Raw genomic sequence first — 23,169 nt, forward strand, 5'->3', positions numbered from 1 at the left:
CAGTTGGGAATAAAATGAGCTAACTGATTGCTGAAAATGATCTTCTTCATCTCACACCTCAACGCAGCGGCTGGAGGCAACTACAGCTGCTCCGCCTCCAATGAATTTGGCACCGCAGTAGATTCCCTTTCCGTCAACGTGGCGCCTTCATCAGAAGAAACATCTGCACAGGACGAGATCACGCCTGGTCTTGACAACGCAACACAACAACCGATGCTGTCCGTGACTGAAATATCTCATTTGGATTCTGTCTCTAACCCGGATTTGCCTACCACGGAAGCCAAACCTCAATCTTTTAAAAGGTTAACCGGTTCATCTAAATGTGGACTGAACGCCAAAAAATTGCACATCTCCAGTCATTCCTTGAATGCTAGCTTGCATGACACAAATCATTACATGTTTGACTTTGGCGTCATCGCACTTTGGGTGTCAGAAACCGAGGCGACCATACGACTGGACCCCCTTCTTATCCCTAGACGGGCAAACCGAAGCATCGCCTTTGCGGCAGCTTCGGAAAGTCCCCGAAACGGCACAGGAAATCTCGATGAGAGAATCGCTTCACCGGGACTCCATTTGTGTGTCACCGCCAACCACAAACACTCACCTGTGCTGTGGTCGCCGGTTAAAGAAGGTCTGGGAACGTACCTCCTCAGCGATTTGCGGCCTGGCACCAACTACTCCCTCTGTTTGACCTACAAGGGGGAAGACTGTGAGGTCCAAGTCCTCTTCGCCACCAAAAAGAAAGTCCCCAATCTGATCATCATCATCTCAGTCAGCATCTGCCTTCTGACTGTGTCCACGGTTCCTCTTCTAGGAGCCATGTGCTTCCACTTGGTGCACAAATACCGCAGCAAGACCTACAAGTTGATCCTAAAGGCGTCGTCAAAAAGTACCAACAAAAGGAGTCGCACTGGGGCGAGACAAAAAGGCGCTGGAGACCCAGGCACAAACAAAAGCGTCGCTCGGCGGCGAGACAAAAAGGAGAGTTCTTTCAGAGAGTTCGGACATCAAGGAATCGCTGGTGGTCGGGACGAGGCAAGACACACTGGCACAAGACAGGGGGAAGACACGGACTAAATACGCACAAAGGGGCGGGGATCCAGGTGATGACAATTAGTATCGATTACGCAGGTGCACACAATCGGGATCGGGGAAGACAAGACAACCAACACCGAGGGAGGAAACACAAACTGAAACGGAAGGACCGACGAAATAAAACCGGAAGTAACATTACGACAGAAACCCGAAAAAATAAACGCGACCGCATGACACTTCTTCCCCTTTGGGCTTCCAGCGCCATATCTTTTTTTTTTTTTTCCTTCCAACCAGTTTGAAACACGACTGTTTGACTGACTATCTGTTGAGTGAAACGCAGATTTGTGTCAGGGAACATGCAGGTATTTATTACAGACACTCTGATAAATAAGGCGCTCCGTTCCTGTCCTACTCAACTTAATGATGTCATGCATGATGATTAATTTGAAAGGAAAATAAGACGGTGAGTCAAACCTGCAGAGGACTATTATTCAACCGCAGCCTTTTATCACCTGTTCATATTCTATTCTTCGTGCAGCATATTGCCAATGACCTAACCCCGTATTTGCCTAATGGGATCTTCCAGGGGTCATGTGTTTCGATATGAGCCGTGTTTGCAAAGGGAGAATAATCTCCTGCTAACTCGGGATTCGCTCATTGCGGTCCCACTAGATATTGCAGGTGTTTGTGCAATTTCTTTTTCTTTTAATGTTAAAATAGATTTACAGGTATGTAATTTCAGCTTCCTCTTCCACAGTAACCAAAATGACACAGCGCTCCCATCCTTCACTAAGGGATGTTCCAAATCACAGCATGAGCAGATATGAGACCAAGGAGGAGATCCGTCACCACTCGCCTCTTTTGTGCCTACTGCTCATTTTTCATGCTTCTGGATGGATTCCGGTGTGGGTGTGTTTCATGGTGGTAAATGTGATTTATTGACAGAGATGTTTGGCGCTGGTTGGAGCAGCAGTCAGACTCACAATTAACACTGATTTATCCGGAAGCACTGTCAAAGTCTCTGAATCAGCAGATGCAGCCGTAACGTACACGGGACTGGACGGAGGCGTGAGCGGAATTCTTAGTAGATGCTCAAGATTTGATCATGGGTGTAGATTTTTGTTTGGTTCTGTGTGCAACTTACACGTAATTGTCCTCCCGACTAGTGATCGCTTGGCACTACACATTCTAGTAGCTCTATTATGTTTATAGCCATATTGCAGAATGAAAAGGCAGGCTCAGGCACATAATAGAACACAAGACCGGGCTCGTGTAAGGAGCTGTCGGCGTCAAAGCCAGACGTTTAGCGCTACATCATTAGAGGGGATTAGAATGAGATTCGGAAAGGGAGCGCTGGAGCCTTCGGCCACACTAGGTGTCATTTAATAGCAATAATACACTCCTTTACTGCAGAAAAAATGTGTTCAGTAGAGGCCCTTTATTTATACATGGTCTTTACAGTTTTATCCCAACCTGAAAAAAAAATCCACCACCTCTGTGTTTATAGAGAAGGCATTGTCTCAAGACTTTTTTCTTTCCCACCCACGCTGTTTTTTGCTGACGCTTGGGGAGGACAAAGCTTTTTATTTCATTTTTGGACCAGGGAGTTAAAGGTTGCAGGACTCAGAGGACTAAAGCAGTGTAGATTTTAATCTAATCTACCCCTGATCTGCCATAGCATGAAGAAATCGAGAAAGCGGGTCACGGCTGGAGGTTAGGTCAAGTCCCCAATGTAAAGCCGGGGCATTCTCTGAGTGTTAATGGAGTTTTGCATTTCTGCTTTTCGCCCATTTGCGTGCGCGCTTTGTGTCCCCTTTTCTCACGTGGTACCAGATCAACATTTATTTCCACCTTGGCGTGGGGACCAGGGGTCTCCGAGGGCTTTGGGTGTACGCTAAGACCCTCATAAAGGGTCGTGATTATGAAGGGTTGTGCGAGAATGTGTTTATGTATGTCTGGATGGGGCGCCGACAGGGCTCACACTCGGGGTCGGTTTTAATTCCAAATGGACGTGTGAGGAAGGGGAGTGTGAAATGTGTGTGTGTCTTTGTGTGTGTGTAGGCGGTAGCAGTAGGCACGGAGAGCATGTATTTGAGAGCCTGTAGATGCAGCGTGCAAAATGGTTATTGTAGCGTAATCAGCATGGCGACCTGACTCAGCTGCGAATATTGAGGCGGTTGACCTTTTTATGTTGCTGGGTCTGTTTTCCGGAGAGAAATTTAGTGAAAAATGATTTTAACATTCTATATGTTTATCATGTGCGTGAGGAAGCTAGAAAGATTCCCAGTCATTGTACATTTGGTAAAAGTTGAAAAGTACAGCATACAATCCATGATCCTGTTTATAAAATCAACCTTGTTCTCGTTTTTATATTAGGAATCCTATTTATTATCTCTCATCTACATGGGGGGAAAAAAGTCTTAATACGCTCACGTCTTAAATCTTCCCAGTAGTTTTAAAAACTGCTGTGCTTGTCTTCCGTCACGTCTTGAGGTCCCTTAAGGGAGCATTCAATGCCAACAGCCCCAAGAGGGGAGCCTCCAGGCTGGGCTTGTTATTGGACCGGGCGCCCTTGTAGGGGTTAGCGAGCTTCGAAGACTTTAAGGTAGTTTCACAAGTTTAAAGATGCAGTAAATAGGCAGGGATTGACAGAAGAAAATTGTGATTTTCTTGTGTCTCTAATGTATTGTTGTGAAAAGATCTCTCATGTATTGTGAAACGATAAAAGGCTTACCGCCTGTTAGCTGGACGGCGATGTGACACTTGGCTGCAGTGGTTTCAAAGCTTTGAGGGATGTCTCACATAAGAAACAATGCTGGGTAATTGAACTCCTTCATTGCCGCAAGTGTGGCTCATGGGCTTAAGCATATGTCAACACCAGAACAAAGCTCTTTAAGCACAGTCATTCACGGCGAGAAAAATGCAAAGCATCTATTTTTTGAACGAAAACAACGTATGCTTCCTTCTGTTCACCAACGTGAAGCCTTTTCTCTGATATGGTAAACGACATTCAGTAGCTACACAATTGCACCCTGTAATCTTGGTCGCTTTGTGATACAGCCACCCCGCAAACTATATGCTGTGATGGACAACTTTACAATGGAGAGACTTTTGCCAATTCTGTTTTGTCAGTTCTGGATTCATGTTTGCGAATGAACAGGAAGAACGATTAAATGCACCTGGTTTGAGTGCCTTTGTCTCCAGACCTTGTGTGTGTGTATGTGAATACAAATTGAGCCATTTAAAAAAAAGAAAAACAAAAGCATACATAGCTTCCATAGTTCTTTTGCCACATCTATGGCAGAAATTCTCATTGTAGTTTGCTATGTGCTGGTTTTGGCCTCAGCCAGCCACATCTGTTGACGTTTATGTTCAGCATTCAACCGGTTCCCGCTTACCACTGATCCTTTTAGGGATTATTGTTCTATGTCAAAGCAAGAAAATTATTGATTTTTAGTCATATCCACTACAAAGTGGACAGAGGCTGCTGAGTGCAAACCTCAAATGAGAATGTTTCCAGGTTTTTGCAAAGGAGAGTTGACAAGAAAACTTTCTTCGTTTCTGTCAGTGGCTCACCCGAAAGAATTTTATCTTTTTTCTTACAGTTACAGGAATGATTGTTTCCTGATCATAGTAAATGTACCTTACAATTTGGACTTGTTAGTTCTTCACCAAACTGAATATCATCTTTAACTGAGGTCAACAATATAAAACATACACGTGTTTCAACAGCTTAACAATCAGTTTACAACTTCTTCCGACACAACATAAATTCATTTTTACCATAAATCAAATTAGTCAAACAGCATTTCACCCATTCATCACTTGGTAACCTCATAATAACTGATCTATTTGGGCCCCCCTCTCCTCAGTTTGGAAAAACCCGCCAAGGCATAGTCAACAGGTATATTTTTTGGCCTGCAGCTTCCAACGGTCTCGCAGGGACTGTTGACTTCTGTTGACCTTTTATTCCAACACATAACTACAATTTATTTTGAACTTTTAATAAAAAAAGCCATTGTCCCCCACCCCCATTCTAGGTGCGTTTATGTGCCTCAGTTGCCTTGACTCTAGCTTGCTTGGGTCAGTCTCATCATTCACCTGCAAAGAAGCTAGTCGAAGAATACTGTGCTCTGATTAATATGCGGCATCAATCAGTACTAATTATCACATTGTTATAACACTCGTTCCAGTAAATGAGTCTGAGCTCAAGAGAGAGAGAGAGAGCGAAGAGAGCGTGTGGAAACAAAAGCAGTGAGGCTTCGAGTCACAGTACACATGTGCAGGGATGAATTTAAAGTCTCAGTTTGAGTCTTAGAATAATTATAGTTATTTGACTGCTAATTGGTAACATTTTAAAACTCTCCTGCCTTGTGGCATCTTCAAAGATTAAACTTGCAAGTCAGTTGCGTGGGAGATTTAAATGTTACTATTTTAAAAACATTTCTGGTGCGGTCCACTTTTTTGGATTACGTGCCTTTCATGATTGATTACCTCAGGACTTGAACAGGCTCACGTTGGGCCGTAGATTGCACCTTTTCTTATGAAGCATCAGAGTGCAATATTCTGAAGTGCCGGGCTAGGAAAATATTGTTTCACCTGGCGTTCAAACACAAAAGTACGTACCCCTTTCACATATTTTAAAACAACTCGATGGCAGCGAGTGACCCCCCGCTCGTTGCCAAGTACCCGGGATGGGGGCCCTCTGGCTCGTCAGGCCTTTTAATGGACTCCCTGACAGTCCATTTCTATTGTGTAAGCGCAACAACCTCAGTGAATGTGGCAAATTAATCACATTTGGACCCGGATCGGCCACCACTGTTCACAGCGAGCCCCCTTGGTAAGGTGCGACAGGAAGGACTCGGCAGGTCAGACGCGCACAGAATGGAAGGCCAAGTGGAGAACAGGGGGGGGAAGGCGTCACTTTAACCTCCAATTGAAAGGAGAACAAGGCCAGCATTTTGTATAGCGCATATCTTGTTGAATATGTCGCTGTGTTTTTGTGCACGGTTGAGCATTAGCGCTGTTTTGCTCTAGCAAAGGTCAGCTTATAGTGCCAGCTGCAGAAGGAGGCCTATGAGGCCCTCCAGATAGGAGGACCTTGTAAAGAGGGACTGAATGAAAGCAGATAGTGGTGGGGTGGGGAGCTGGGAATAGGGGCTGTTGGAAATTAGGCCGACGTAGGTGTCTTACAATTTAGATTGGCTGAGGAAAAAGGTCAGTGAAACAACATCTTATCAGGGGACGCTAGTAGCTAACTGGAAAATAGACAAAGTAGCAAAAAGGAGCCTCATGGCTCCCAGTTAAGTATGCATCCTTCCTGTTGAGATGATGGGGGGCAGCAGTTGACCGCCATTGTTCCTCGGATCTTGCTCACCATTTGAAAAGAGAGATGGGTAGAGGAGAGGAAGAGAAGAAGGCCAACCACAGTGAGAAGGTTACGCTATGGGGGTGACCCTTGATCTGCTGTGACCGATCATGACCTGCAGACACCCATCACAAGTGAGGCTTTTGTCTGCGGATCGAGCTCTAGGTGACCTCTTCCGTGTAAAATTGACGCCCCTAGATTCCACCCAACCCCCTGTCAAACTCATTTGAATGTGACAAGGTCAGGGTTCAAACACAGTCAGGGGCCTTGGGCAGTCAGATAGAACTGGGAAGCAGGATAATGCATGCGACTTTGGTTTTTGTAGTGGTTAAAAAAACTGTGGTTTTGTAATAAAGGGATGGTTTAATCAATAGCAGAATTCCCTCACTGTTTATTTCCCATAGGCAAGAAAGTCAAAATTCAAAAGAGGCTAGATTTGATCGTTTTTCATCAACCCAACGATTGATGACATCAGATATCCTTTGAAAAGAAAGAAAGTTAAACTTCTGCTTTTTGCACAAGATTCCTCCCTCTTTATGTCTCAATCAATCCCAACCCGAGTTTTATTTTATGTTTCGGCTTTAATCATCCTGGTTTACACGCATCCAAGAGCTTATGTCCGACTGTGAACTTGCGGGAGCTTGACTGTTTCCATGTGTTGTGTTTTATTGCCAGTTTCCTGCCTGGCTAATGTGGATTTTATCAACTCGGTGTGTGATATTGATGTTTAAAAAAAAAATGACATTTCCTTTTTGCACACATTTCCAACCAGACGTCCTTGAAGCCGTTGCTGCTTCAGCTTTGGGTCTCTTGCACACATTCACGCCTCTGCGTAATATGCTTTTGGGGTAAAATAAATCACCGCATGATCACACGCTCCTTTGCAGTCAACTCTTTGGCAAACCATCCAGCGATTTCAATGCGTTTCATAGACCTGGCTAGCGACGATAAAACAGCTATGCACACTTCCCGCCCAAAAGTTCCAGGATTGTCGAGTGGACGAGGTGGGTAGACGGGACGTGCAGCTGGTAAAGCTTTCTGATGGATGGAGCATTTAAAACCTTTGGAATGGGAGTGAAGGAGGGGCAGACAGAGTGAGAAGGCGGCTAAATGTGGAAAACATGAGGATGCTGGCGCATTGGAACACAAGGGGGATCGAGCAATTGGGTAGATTTGACAGACCTCCGTCAAACTGGTATAATTACTCAACACCCCAAATTACATAGCCTCATTTAGTTGTACCCTATCATTTACCACTATCCACATAGCGTTCTTTGAACTTCTCCTTCACATCCCGCTCTCGCACTCTCCTTGCTTGATCTCATCTCTGTCAGCCTTCTTCTTCTTTTTAATCTCTCCAGTCTCCATTCGTCATTATATTTCCACTTGCAGTTCTTCTCCGGCGTTCAAGTATTATGCTGCAGCGTGTTCGCATATGAATTTACGAGGAACATGTAGCATGTATCCGTGTGACGCACTCCGTAATTGCAGCGCCACAAGACACTCCGCAAACACATCTCAATAGGTTTGCCTTTTGAAGAAGAATATGACATCAGTTATGAGAAGTTGAGCTACATCCACATAGACACAATTCCTCAAAGCAACGTTCATTTGGCTGGCACTGAAACAGAATCACAACAGATAGAGATCCTAAGTCATTTAATACAAAGTGAGGATTCATTTAGCCTCAAAGTCACTCACGGAAATTAAATCGAGTGAATATCCCAAGTGTGTTTCCTCAAACTCCGATATATATACATACAGGGTGTTTAGTACAGTGTGATATTGAGACGTATGAGCTCAAGCACACATAATAGGCAAACACTAAGGCCTTGAGTGTAAAATAACAACCTCATTTGTAAGACACACAAGGAAGCTTTTTCTACTTTATAAATTCAATCTCCTCGAGGATTTGAGTTCTTGTTAGGGGAACATGTCTTAGCGTTAATCCCCACGACAGCAAAGAAAAGGGCCTTTCCAAAAACTCAGCCGCTTTCACTTCTGCGTGTATAGTGGAGCGAACCAGATGTTTGGAAATTGGTACCTAGCCTCGGTTTGGATCAGGCTCCATGTATACGTCTGTGGATTCCTTTGTTTGTATGTCCAAGTGTCTGTGCACATTCCTCTGTATGAATAGTTTGGAGTGTCTCAATGAGCAACTGCATTATTCCCCTTGAGTTGGCACTGGAAAGTGGTACATGTAAGTGGCAGAAGAAACACCGAAGGAAAATGCATATATCCAGTATCCCACTGCCTTCCTGTTTGGTTTTCCATGTGTAACTTTCTGATTGAGTTGAAACCTCTCCCCCGTGCTGCTTGCATTACTGATGTGCTTCCTTCTGCTTGGAGAAGAATGAACGTTTGAGGCACAAAATCCCGTTCCCTACAATTTGTGAGTGTTTGCATGACTCAAGACCTTTTGGATAGATCGGACAGGTCTGAGCTCAGTGTGCAATATCTCTGCTCTGGCAGCTCACTGATGATGTCATAAACCTGCTCCAGCCCCTCTTCATCATGGCTGACGTTTTCATAGCTGATGGGACATCGGGAGGGCCGAGGACCTCGACAGAAGTGGGAGATTCTATTACTGGTCTCGTAACTCCTCAGTCGGACACTCGCCCACAACCTTTTAGGGTGTAAACGGTTGGGCATAGCCCATCGGACGGCCATCTTTAGGAGGTCCCAATGAGCACATTCCTGCTTTTTGAGGTCGAGAAGTGTGCACTCAGATGGCCTTTGCGCTTATAATCGCCGGCATTCCCCCTGACAGATTGTCCCATGAATAGCCCACGAAAGCCATCAGTGGACTGATGCAGATGAGCAAAGAGGTAACAAGATGAGAAACGACAAGAGCAATTGAGAAGCGAACAAGACAGGGCTGTGATCAATAGAGAGTGCTGTCCATTTGGGTAATGGACAGGGGCATCATAAGTGGCCGGGGTCACAAGCGGATTCATTATCCTCTCCATCCTCATCTCTCGCCGCCACCGGCATCCGTCTGCGCGCATTCAGCTTTAAGAGGATGTACAGCGCCGGATCAATTTATACGCCCGCTATAGCCGGGCCGTGAGTCAGCTCCATTATCTCACCTATCAGCTCTTTTGTCTCATCTCTGCCATGTTAAGTGAATTAAAGCTGAAAGAGAAGATGGGGGATCAGGCGCTCAATGCGAGGAGCTGACACAACTAAAGTGACGTCCTCAAACGTAACAACAACAAACTTGATCTGCATGCCCCGTTTGATTATTATCACCGAGCCCATCATAGTTCTGTTGCGCTCCCTCTTTGTCAGATATGGACCGGTCATCCCTCCATGCCGAGGCCTGCATAGCAGCGTCGCCTTGTGTTTTGAAGATGCAGGTTACGTTTCCAATCTCACAGCTGCAGAGTTTCCCAACCTTTGGAGCAATGCTTTTGAAGAGTGCATTGTGACGACCTGCCAGCTTCTCCATTTACCTCCATTGTCTGTCGTCCTCTGTCTCTATTCAGCCCGTCTTGCCTCTCAGTTTTCTTCTGCCTCTTTCCCTGCGGATTCGCCTTACCGTTTTTGTCACCTTATTCTTGTCAGCTTTTTCTTCTCCGACTGACTTGCTTTTTGTCATCTGAAAGGATGATGTGTTAGGAGCCGTCAACACTGTGATCATATGTTAACTTCTTACTATGGGCAAAGATTGCACATTAGCTTTTTGTGAATTTCTAAAGACCTGTTGAACAGAACCCATGTAACACCCCCCCCCCCCCCCCGATAAATGATGAGAACACTATTGTGTTTATTTGACTTGGGTGACGTAATACAGCAATGTAATGTCACCAATCCATCTAGCTAAGTTTCTAACTGATACGCTCATGTATGACCCCACCAAACAAAAGTCTTTTGAGGAGATACACCCTCTGAACAAAAGAATTGTGGCAAAAGACACAGGAAGTCCTGCCCTCAAAGGTCACGGAAGAGATATATCAGGGAGGGTGCCAATATTCATGAACAACAATCGCCATTAACAACCACTAATGCAATATTTAGACAATTTGTTCTCAAACTATATGTTTGTCCTCGCCTTTAAGGGAGTTGAAAAAACAAAGATTGTCATTCTGTACCTAATGCAGGCCACTGATGTTTAAATAAACTAAGGCTTAGCTTCATTACTAAACTAATGGCATGCAACATGTGGTGAGCACGACTCTTGATAAGATGCAAAAGCCTTTGTGCAGTGCACCCTCAGGCTGGCTTTTCACATGCCAAGGTAGGTTCCACCTCAAAGTGTGTGTAAGCGTATGCGCAATCTGAATGAGTCTCATCTGCTTTTTATTGTCTTTCCAATCTTTTAAACTGTACTTTCCCGCACACATCCAGTCTTTCTGTCGAGATGGTTATAAATGGCGGGGTGTGTGATGCCTGCAAGCTGTCATTAGGAAACCATTAGGAACATGCAGGCGAAGGACAAAACGAAACATAAAGGAACAGGGGGAGGAAACATGCAACCGAGATAATCTCGGATCAGCCACACTACATCATCCTCCTCTTCCTCATTCATCCTTCCAGCCTGTGGCAGATAAGAGGTGCATGGCTAATGGGCACCACTGCTCTCTTTAACTGCCCCACCCCCTTCCCCACACTAGCCCCTCGGTGCTGCTGTCAGACAGAATAATATACAGTAAGGAAGGGCTGGAGGTAACCAGAGGGGAGGGGGTGAGATGGGGAGTGGAGACAGATGAGGAAAGAAACCTGGCAGAGAAAATAAATACTGAGATTAGAGGAGAGAAAAGAAGGTAGGATGAAATATAGAAACTTTTTCCCCCTTTTCTTTAGTAGCACGCTCTTCTAATGTTGGGGTGTTCTCGGTTTCTCAGTGAGCAATGGATGAAATAATACATCAATAAACAGATACAAAGAATCTGAAGAAATACAAAAAGGAACAGGGGGTGGGCAAGGGAGTAAATAAAATAGCTTGCAGAATAGCTGTGTGCTGCCTGGACATGGGGTCGCCTAGCAACCAGGACCAGCTATGAATTTCTTTTTTTTTTTTCTCCTTTGATATCATTCGTAAGGACAGAAGGGAAATACTGATTTGGAGACTTTGGTTTCATTCACTCGAGGCCATTTTATTCAGTGTACAGTTAGTCCATGGAACCTCTCATGTCAAACTGAATCTGACGAGGGTTTTTTGTCCTGGAAAAAAGAATTCAAATTGAAATCATTTTGCAGACAAGCATAATACCTTGATTGACTAAAATATGACACTTAACTTGGTGAATCACATTGTAACATTCTTGACTATCATTGTGTAGGAAAGAAAAATGGATTATTAAAACCGACGCGTGTACTTACCCTGAACTCTGATAGTGGTGAAACCCCCCCCAAAAAAAAGCTGACAAAAAAGTAAAACTGAGCTAACATCTCACATGCTAAAATTCTGTCGTCCGTTCCAAGAAGTCAATGTTCAACTTCCAAGTTTGACGTAACAAACAAAGTTTGAATTCAAGTAGTTTTGTCGAAAAATATAGATAATCATAGACGGCCTAACAGTTAGCAACAAAAGTCTGTAAAGTTCAAAGCAAGCAACATATTTACAGACCCATAGGAGTAAATTACCAAGATAGGCCTCCTTACTTAGTTTCCTATTTTCCTGTCCCATCTTCAGCTATCCATTTCATTCCCTATCAGGTATTCCACCTCACTCGATGGCAATAAACCAATCATTTCAAGTGTTGTGTTACAATGCAAATCCGCTCAGCATCTCTCCAAGAACATGTCAACAAATGGCTCAACTTGGATATGCGCTTTTGTTGACGTGTCTGTATTTGTTTTTTTTGTTACAGCAGTCTGAGACATTTGTGTAATCCAAACTGAGAGTGAGCAAACTCGAACTGGGCACCACAAGCCCCGAGATCAGAGGAAAACCCATCTTGTATGTATGAGTGAGCTTCCGCGAGATCCCTCTGTGTGTTTTCCATCTCGTCTAGCCCGAGGGAGCCGTTGTGGATAGGAGCCGGACTCCGACGGCGTGAGGAAGTTTTATTCTGAAAGCGGCAGTTTATCAACACAAACGGCCATTTTCAAAGGAGTCGCAAAATAGTCTTCGTAGTATGTCATGTGTTGATGAAAATGTGTTGTCGGCATGCAGCAGACGGGATGGGAAGGAAGGCGTTGGAAGTGGTTAGAGATTGGATCATAACTCAAGAGTGACATGACGGCACCACCCAGAAATTCACAATCATCAAGGGACTCGACAAGGATAGGAGGACAGTGTGTGGCAGACAGCATGTTGCGTGTTTTTAAAATAGATCAAATGTCTTGTTAAGGAGACGTTAATTATAAATGACCACAAAGACACCAGGGAGAAAAACAATAATTATTTACTGCATCATTCTGATCCTTGCTAAAACCTGTTGAGCAAAGATAACAGCTTTCCACTTATTTCATTAAGATTGGCGGCTTTTATTTGTGGTTGTTTGGTGGGGGTTCTTGTATGAACATTGTTTGGATTTCAGTGCCCATCTATTTTTGGATATGCAGCAATCACGTCTTCCTCAGATGTCCCATGTTAGTGTTTTGAGGCGCTATCTTGATTGACCTGAAGATGAGAGAAGGGTGCATTCCTGAGTAACAGCCTGCCAGCTCTTGTTCTTGTTTACTGCAAACACACTCATGCCAATTACTTTATCTGCCGTTCCACTCTCAGCCGTGTAACTGGGAGCCAGTATGCCGCTCGGGGCTTGTTTCAAACTTTGAGTTGAGCTGTCGTCTGGTCTTGAGTCTTCTTCTTGCATATCCAAGAAATTATTGAAGCGGTGATGAAACACGGCTTGTAACAAGGAAAGAAACGCACACCTGTCATGTGCCACTAGCGTACACATGCACGAACTCGTGTCAGTTCGTCACTAATCAGCTGCCCCAAGGACACAACTACCTATTTACCCATCCACGCCGCACACCAAAGACTCAACCTGGCTTCCAGCTGGCTTCGCAGGTCTGTTGTGTGTATTTGGATATCGTATTAGTCGTCCTGGCAGACGTGACAGCTCGCCGGAGGGCATGACAAAAAAGGTGCACATTGTTTGAGATGAGCAGAGCGAGAGCGAGCGATAGAGAAGGCGAGTCGACATGAAAAGGCAGACGGATGAGGGTGACAGATTTCTTTAAGATGTGGCGCATGCGGGCAGCCTGCTCTCCAGGCATCTGGGTGACGCTTGATCCAACTTGATGATGCACAGTGAGGGATCTGCAACATAGCAGCCAATGGCTGTCTGACCTGCTCAATGTGTGTGGGAGGGGGGTGAGAGCGAGGTGGGTGGGTTAACAGCCCCCGGCAATGAGTCGGTATACTGGCAAGATGGTGAGAGGACACTTGGGATATTTGTTTATTTATTTTCTCCCATATGCCGTATCCTTTGCAATGCTACTATGACTCGGCGCAATGAGGCATAAGGTGAACGCTCCATCAACTTACTGAGGATGAACAGCGAGTTGGTCCTTGAGAGCACACTGCTCCAGTTTCCGGCTTGTCTTGAATTCTAAAAAGGCGCACTGATTAAAATGTTTTTCTGTAGAATTGAATAGAAAAAGACCACAAAAAGTTTGGCCATGCATTACAATTCACAATACTGGGCATGTGTGAGTTCATGTGTAAATTCCTGCACAAGTTAGAAAACATGCAGGTTCTGAGATTGAAGAAATATTTTGTATTAAAACACAATATTCTGTCATAAATTTAAAAGCCTTCAGGGCAGGGATTTGAAGTAAATTATTGAAAGTGACTAATGACTTGTAATTGACCCCCAAAACGTACAGTATACAAACCTGTGGATTTGTCCACAGATGAAATCTACTTGGAACGCTTCCCTCCGAGTGAAAAGCGCTGCCTCACTAGCTGCTTTGAACACAGCCACGCAGTTTAGCATAATCTGCTGTGACAATATGGAGCTTTTTAAATCCAGTCAGGATTTGACAATTAAACCATCAAGTGTGACAGGGCTGTTTCATGCATTGCTTAATATTATCCTCAGCAGATTCATCCCGTAACGGAATTATTTTTTATTTCACAGCCACTTCGTATATAGGTTTAACGGATCCCCGCAGTGATGACAAAGATTTCTCATGCATGTCAGAGGCTTGCGATCCGACGTCAGACTTCATCAGAACCACTAAATGAAATTCCCCTGTGACAAAATGGAATTCCCCTGTAACTAAATTAAATTACCCTGTATCCAATCACAATCTGATACAGAAAACACAAAACAGTTTGAGGGTGAGATAAGCTATCTTTTTGGACTGAGTCGTCACTAATTAGGACAATTTAAAGATAACCAATGGCGCTAAAGATTAATTGATTTTTTTTTTTAATTGATGTGAGTTTATTTGATTGATTAATTGTTGATTAATTGATTCATTTTTGACACCTCTACTCTGGATTAGATCCTTTACAAGCAAGGACGAGGTTGTGTAAATGTGTATACCTTGGCCTCTAATGATGAGTAATTTGATTTTGAAAGCAATCACATTAAAGGTGCAACACTCCAAGTGTAAATGAAAACTGAAAAACTGTCTCCAAGCTACTATCGCTCCATCTAATTTTTTTTTTCATTAAATGGGTGAATCAGATTCTAATTAGCCCGTCAGCAAACTGTCACTCACTGGCCGGTGAGGGAACGTGAACATAAATCGGACAGTATTACTCCTATGTGTGTGTGGGTTCTCGGCTGATAGCGTTTGCTCTCATTCTTGTCCCGTGGGGCGAGATAGAAATCTCTGGTAATTACTTTGGTTGCACCAGGAACAAAGTTGAGAGCAGGAAGGAAGCTGACAAAAACCAATCAGGGGTTTTGATGAACGCCTCATGACATATAAAACTATCTGTAATTTGGAAGCAGTTTCACTGTTGCAGCTTGTTAATAATGACACTTTGCATTTCTGAATATTATAGTATATTATTATAGTCCTGTGACTCTTTCTACACAATCGGGACATTTCACTTTCATTCCAGTCCTGCACGGTGATCATTTTTTTTCTGTCATTCAGCATCGCATGATGAGCATGAGGTCAGTGTATTTGCCATGTCAACATGTTTGCGTGCTCGCATTCTGAAACCAGCGCCGCTTTTCCCCCGACCAAACTCAATTTGAATTAGTTGAATTGCTGTAAAACACTCCAGGAATGACAGTCCTTCTCGGAGAAATAGCTTCTCGTTAGAATTACAGCCCAGCGGAGCAGAACAAGCCAAGGTTTCCCCATCAACAACGCTCGTGCGGAATGTCAATGTCGCTCATTTCTTATTCGGAGCCGAACGCAGGCCTCTTGGCTGTAGACCGACCAAAGACTTGTTTCGGCGCCTATTGGAAATTGCATTCACCTCCTTGTTGCGTGCCAGCCCGTAAAAGTTTTAATTGGGAAAGGAGGAAAGAGGAGCTGTGTTGTTTCTGAATGTCCGTTATGTGGGAATCTCAATTTGGTTGTACTGGCAACAAAGACATTCCTGCATAATGTTCACTTTGGCATGTTAGCACGAAAACATCAGCCAGAAACACTCTTGCAAATGTTTGGAAGTTTGCATGTGACGAGGGAATCACGTTTCACACTCAACCTGAACAAACCGCTTTGGTCAGTTTCATCAAGTCTTGAGCTCATTATTCAGGAAAACAAAAGTCTTTGGCAATTTATAGCTTGAGATGTTAATTTTGTATATTTGCTTCTCTTATTTCACTTTCACAAGCCAAGCCTGGCTGAAACTCATTCCAGCATACTGGGTAGATTAGTTTTAGTTGTCTCCAATTCTCAAACTTTTGTACATTGTATGATGGAGCTTTGTAAGGCTATAACAATAAAATTGTCGTCCAATAAAGTGTTAGACGAAGCATGGGAAACTTTTGTCTTTGCTTCCTTCATGGAGAGATGACATCAGCCATTGTAAGCCCCACATTTATGGCTCCTGAGAGTATGTTTGTTTATTATGCTGTTGCCCAGGTTACATTATATCAAGACAGAATCATGAGTAATTCGAGATGAGCAATGCTGATTTAGCTCGTTTTAGTGATTGTTGAAATAAAATGTGCCATTCAGGTCCTGTGGGGAAACAGAGCCTTATTTGTTTTTTTTTAGTATCCACTGGTAGTGTGTGGTAATAGTCAAAATCAACGCACCACATCTGGCCACTGTTATTTGGGCCGTTAGACTTCAAAATGAGAAGGATACCTTTTGGCGTACGCTCGACAGTCTCCATAGCTGTCAAGTCTGAATGGCTTCAAACGTGTGCACTTGATGATATAATGGCCGTCACTGTTTATGTTTTCCAAGCAATTTACAAGGTCAATTCGTTGAAATAGGGAACAGTCTCAGGTTAACCAGAATTTGATGGGGACGTATGTGGAGAACCATGTATGGGAATAGACTTGAAAGACATTTTGAGACTCTATTGCAGTGTAGTCTTGGGATTCATATGATTCACCAGCAGATGTGTCCTCGTCATTATAGACCTGAGGGATAAGCATGATGAGTTCATCGTGAAGAAATATTTCCAATATTTGATGAAGAGGTTTTGTCAAATACAGTATGGTGCAGCCTTGAAAAAATCTCATCCACTGTTTGTGTATCATCATGAGGGTCCCTGTGTTGTTACATAAACCTTTGCAGAATCAAAGTTCCCCATCAATCATGGCCAGATTAGCTGACACACCTCTCCTTCCCACACTGCCTGCCTGCTGGCGCTGACTTCCAAGTGGGGTCTCGAAAAACTACATACGCACTTGCCCGAGCGAGGAAAAAAAAATTGAATACAAGGTCTCTCTCCTAGCTTGCGCATCCACCTCCCTTTGCTTATTTTATCTCTCTGTCTTGCGCTCCCCTGCTAACTCAGTATTTCTTTTTCTGCTCACTGGCTGTATGAGTCTGTTTTCATTTATATGACTTCTTGCGGCATATAAATGTGCACTTATACGATCCGGCCTTGGGGTGCAAGTATTTCACTGATTGCGGTGACTCCCCCCCCCCCCTGTGTGGTGGCTCTTGGCCCACTGTGGTGCGTATCAAAGCTGATCAAATCAGCAGTGCAGGGGTGGATCCCTGGTGACAGACGGCAGCTTTAGATTGCTTGGGTCTGCTCTTGACCGCTGACCAATGCAGCTTGGAAGTCCTGCCCACTCAGGAGGGAGGACTAATTATTATACACAGAATGATAGAATGTAAAAGATGGAGGTGTTTAAAGTACATCATTGAAGTGAAACCTCTCAGGGTGCATTAAGGGCCAAGTGAAAGGTTAATGTTTTTTATTGTCGAATATGACCCTGATGAGCATGTATGGAAAGGTGGATTTTGTTAAGTGTCACATCCAGACAGCTAGCAAGCTTGTCATAATTAGAACTGAGTTTAGAATTAACTCAACGCAGTAGTGGTTTAGTCAGTAATTCTTTGCCGGAGAAGCATTGTAAGCAAAAACGCTTCTGCGCTTCAGTGCTCTGGCCCTCCGTTGCTCCTCCGCAGTCGCTCAATGGTGATAAACATTTAATGAAATCCGAAAAGTTACCTTGGGGAGCTCATGTGATAACTTTGTCTCTGCGTGTTTGCGATGGCTTTGATGCCGGTATTTGTCATCCTAATTTGCTCCACCGTGAGTGGATTTGTGCTCAATCACAGCACCTTTAATTGGCTTTGTTGCCAGTCTATCGAAAAGCTCATGAAAGCTCTTTAAAGCCGATTGGACGATTGTCCGCAAAGCTTTGTCCGCTTTCTTTCATTTTGTTTCTGTTGGCCCTGGATGGACCTTGGGTAGTCCACACACAAGTAGCCAACATTCCTAAATTCACTCCTGGCATGAAAAGCCAATGTTTGGTGAACATTTGCAATCACATCTCCTTAACATCATTTGTGTATCTTATTCTAATGAAAATTAAATCAAGATAAAGTCACGTCTCTTTCCATCCATTTTCTACAATTATACTTGTAATACCCTTAAAAAAAATAAGCCTAACACAGCCCACAAAACCTCACAATGTCTGATCAACTCGACCTCAGTGCACATCAGTTCACAAAGTATCTTTAATTTTTGTTTGTTTAGTTCACGAGAAATCACCTGGCACATGCTCAAACTGGAGCCAAAGCATAATTTTCGAGCTCTAATAGGCAAAGTGTGGGGTGACATGGCTGACGCATACTGTCCAATTCAGCTAGCCTGTTGCGGTCCTCTCATAGAGTGCCAAAAATGCGGATAACCAGTGTTCAAAAGTTTAATTTCTTCATTAAAGTCTTGAGTGTGCGCCTCGCAATCATCTCTGTGGGGAAGGAGGTCATTGAGAGATATTGAATGCTTCAATAATGTCGAGCTCTGTTGGGCCGTGTAGCGTAAACAAGGCCATTCATTCTGTAATATCCCCGCACAGTAGGTTGCTTTCAGTAGCATGAACCAAAAAGGGGTCTAATACACACACACACGCACACACACATGTTAGCTAAAATGTGCAGACCACACAAGGCAAAGAAACTACTACAGCCTTTTCTCGATTAATAGAGTGTGAAGGGATTACGCTAATTCAATCCATAACTGTGAGGCTCAGTGACTCACTTATTCTACAGGTGTACGTACTTGTTTATCTTTTTTTGCATTGCGCTGCACACATGTAGGTGAATGGCGACGACATAACCTACCAATCCTTTTAGTCCTTTGTGCCCTAGGCAAACATTTCAGACAGGTTTTGCTAATCCTCCTTCTCAATCTTGAGAGGAAAAGCGAAGGAGTATCACTATAGAAAATGCATGGATGGAATAACGCTCACAATGTGGGAAATAAATGCAAGTCAAATGACAGTGTGATTTGCCAGATGAAGATGTAAGAGAAGTAGAAGGATTGGGATGAGGAAAGCCAGGGGGAGTGGGGATTCCTGCTATCAAGGGCCAATCCAGGCTTTTTCTTTATTAATGATCACTGGCAAGAAATTCATGCATTCACAACCTCCAGCTTTATGAAAATGTCCATCGCCTGCCCCTCTCTGTTCTCTCTGTCAATTATCCAGATTGAGAGATGCAGGAGAATAATAGCTTTTATTCCTCTGCAGAATACAAATTGGAGGTGGGGGGGGGGGGTCTATGTAAATATTGCCAGATTTCTTATCAATTTCTTAAAATAGCTAAGTGTAACATTCCATTTTTGTTTCTGATTGCTTAACGATTCTCTCGGCGGCTCAAATGCAAAAGCGGTCACGCTCGCTTCAACACAGTGTAAAATCTTGTCGACGGCATCGCTCCAAATCTCATCTGAATGATTTTGTAAACAAAACTGCAGGTTTCTTCCCCAAACATTTGTGCCCACTTGTCACACAACACAACAAGTTAACAGATTATCACGTAGCGTTCCCGGAGGCTGCCGGGGGCTTAAGAGGAGCCAAGGATGGATTGAACGCGACGAGCCAAAGATTAGATGGATGATGCAGATGGTTGTGGTGCCACAACCCGTGCTACCCCCAGAAGGATACTTGTCTGTTTTCCTCCCTGTCACCCTCATCTTTTTTTTCCCACCCTCATCTGCGTTTATAAAGGATGGGAAAACAGGAGCTGCGTCACGCACGTTTTCCACGGATCAACACCGGCAACTTCCCCCAAACAGATATGTTGGAAGCAATGCAGACATGTGTGGGACTTTATGAGCTATGCAATAAAAGATAGTTTCAGCTGTCTGTCATTCTGTCCCGTCCCATAGTGGCAATAAGCACACAACTGTTCATTTTCTACCCCTCTAAACCAACAATATGTATTAAATTTGACTTTAAAATAACAGCTTCACAATTACAATACGCTGAAAAGTAATAAAGAGTGCAGCACCTCTATTGTTGTCTTAGCATCTCAGGTTCATCTACTTTTGTGGTTTGTGGACCAGCCAGGATACATCTTACGTATGTTAGTGGTGCTCTAAGTCATCAGCCAGCGATCGTAACTGGCTGATTTTTGTGGAAAATCACGTCGATCATGTTGATCAATTCCTTTCATTGCCGATCGGAAAAAAAAAAGGTCACCTTGATAATCCTTGGCAACCTGCAGCCAATCAGAGACACCGCATAGGAATTCGTGGATATATATTTTTTTAATCTGATATAAAAAAAAGATGATTAAAAATAATTGAAAATTATCATAGTGAATATTTACTCGTGGTCCTGCTCGTATTAATACAACATAGATTAGCACATAATGCTGTTTAATCACGATTATTCTTATCTTTTCTATTGTATTAGCCGGATTATACAAAAGACAGACTGATGTTTAATGTATCTAATGGAGGTTTGCAGCTTTCATTTATTTCATTTTAGGGAAAAGCACCGTAATTTCACATCGATGACATTTCGCTCTTAACTGAGCTTTTCCGATTGTACTCAAATTGTGCTGTATTAGAAAATCAAATTGCAATCTTTGAAAAGGAACAAAGAGTATAAAATATAGAGGCACAACTGAAAATGTCAGGCATGTTTGTTAATGACCAGACTGCCTCCATTGAGGTCAAAAGCTCGGCAAGGTAATTAGATGAGGACGCATCTCGCCTGTTGCTGCCATTGCACTTAATCAGGACGCAAATTTAATGCACACTGACAATAAGATGTGTGCATATGTGCGTGCTTTCAGGCAAAAGTCTGAATATTTCTACTCGCTGCTCTGTATTTGTGTTTTTACTATTCTGGATCCCGTGAATAGACTATCTCTGTAGGCCCCATCGCTCCAATGTTTCAAACCGACAATATTTATTCTAGAACCCCTTTCACTCGTGGGCCCTTTGAATCGTCATCAATTTCTCTCACTTAGGGCCTCCCTCTCTGTTCCAACCCTGAAGGAGGTCACATGTTGTGTTAATTTGCCACCTTAATGTGAGCAAAGGCACCACACAGGCTCTTTCAAGTCTTTTCCTCTCACTGTAATCTACTCTTCATTGTTTAAAAGTGATCCTTTGGGAAATACACTTGACCGCCCAATATTTCTTGATTCAGTTTATCCCGCACAAGCTCATACTGTAGATGGCCAACAGATAATAGTTGTCCTTTATGTATGAGGTAACCCCCCCCACCCTTTCACCCGTGCATCTGTCTCATTTCCTCCCCTTGGTCTCTCTCGTGTGGCGCCAAACAACAAGCTGGGAGGAAGCGATCTGGACGGGGGGGCACAGGAGGACGTGTGGTCGTAGTCGAGCAGTGATCGTTTTCTCCTGCTGTGCTGTGTCTACTAAAATGACCACATGCTCTTTGTGTCTTACATGGTGTTAAAGTATGAGATGTTTTCAAGGCGCTTTGTTTTGGGTGGCTTATGCCGTTGGCGTCTCGCTCACCCTTTGATTCCTTGCCCTGATTTGGGACTTCACCACTCGCGACCAGCTGAACCTATCCAATTAGTCTGACCTAAATAGGCAGGAAGCACTTAATCATTTTTCAAATTATACTCCCACTGGAAGCTAGCCCAGCTAGACTTGCAATAATACAGGTATGTTTCCTCATATAGAAGTGAGCAATAGTTCATAAACAATAGAAGCTATTTTAATTATTTGCTGGGATAGACAAAGAGACTGACACAATTTATCCTGTAAGGTAAATAAGGCCACCAACCTTTGCCAGAAGTTTGCCATGTCCCAACATAACTTTGAGAAAGTTTCTCAAACATTTATGATCTTGAACAAACCCAGACTTGAACACGCCTTTTGCTACCAACAGTCGTAAATGTTAGTCCCTCAGTGTGGTTTAAGGTTTTGTGATGATGACAATTTGATTCTGGAAGTAAAAGTTTCAGTTTCCATTATTCTTTTTTATGGGAACTTTTTTTTAATTCAAACAAGCTGGACTTACCATCATGCTATGACTGAACGTCATTTGCTTTGTGGGATATTTCTAAATACGTACCCACCGCGGCTTATTTTATTATTGTTATTTTGGTCTCACATCTTTAACGTCTGCTGTTGTGCTTCTGACAGATTTATTGTAGATTTCTAAGTAGGCTGCACCCCATACTCTCGCCCCCCCAGACAACACCCACACCCTTTTCCCTCTGTCATTCCACTTCACTTTCCGTTGGTCTTTATTTGCCTCTGCTTTTTACTCCATCTCGACTTCCTCTGCCTCTTTCTCTTCTCTAATCCTATTCATGAGAGGTGCACACTCCATCATTCTGTCTCCCTATATCTCTGTCTGCCCTTCATTTTCTCCACACCTCTCTGCATCGTAGAGAGCAAGTCGAGGAGAGGGGCAGTGAGGAAGAACGAAAGAGAGCTGGGGGTAGGGAGAGATGGGCAGATTAGGTGACAGTGATAAGCGATCGATCTCAAGGCCAAAGCGGTCCTGGGAGGATCGCACCAGTCCCCATCCAGCTACCTTGCATTCTTACCTCAACCCTCCTTCCTTCCTTCCTTCCTTCCTTCCTTCCTTCCTTCCTTCCTTCCTTCCTTCCTTCCTTCCTTCCTTCCTTCCTTCCTTCCTTCCTTCCTTCCTTCCTTCCTTCCTAACCTGTGTTCTGACAAGGGTTGATTAGGGAACCACTTTGGCGGCACTCGCGCATGTAAGTGTGTGGATGTGTATGCACGGTTTTTCCTGTCCGCCCGCTCGGTTGACAGCTCATGAAGGATTGCTCCCCGGGGCATCCCTCAACGGCTTTTAGTGGTTTTCGATCACATGCGCGCAAGCAAACACATACGCAACAGAAAAGCACTTGATTAGATCGGACCTTCATGCATGTTTGAGCATTGTTTGTGGATGTAGATGTGCACTGCCAGGACCTTTGTTTGGTAAATTTACACATTCGAATGAAAGCCAATGCACAAG

General features: G+C 43.7%; 2 protein-coding genes across 3 annotated transcripts in view; both read left to right on the forward strand.

The window, feature by feature from the left end:
* Positions 1-23,169, forward strand: part of efna5b (ephrin-A5b) — a 75,565-nt gene that overhangs the window by 20,919 nt on the left and 31,477 nt on the right. The gene's annotated exons all lie outside the window — the stretch shown is intronic.
* LOC148397788 (immunoglobulin superfamily containing leucine-rich repeat protein 2-like) lies at positions 25-1,271 on the forward strand. Its single transcript, XM_088376589.1, has one exon. It carries the CDS (start codon positions 37-39, stop codon positions 1,075-1,077), a length of 1,041 nt encoding a protein of 346 aa, XP_088232715.1. The 5' UTR covers positions 25-36; the 3' UTR covers positions 1,078-1,271.

The sequence above is a fragment of the Syngnathus floridae genome, chromosome 5, assembly GCF_059516105.1.
Source record: "Syngnathus floridae isolate MCC-2025c chromosome 5, RoL_Sflo_1.0, whole genome shotgun sequence".
NCBI classification, from domain to species: domain Eukaryota; kingdom Metazoa; phylum Chordata; class Actinopteri; order Syngnathiformes; family Syngnathidae; genus Syngnathus; species Syngnathus floridae.

Excerpts from the sequence above, each read along its gene's own strand:
- LOC148397788 (XM_088376589.1), top strand. The coding sequence starts at position 37 with ATGATCTTCTTCATCTCACACCTCAACGCAGCGGCTGGAGGCAACTAC.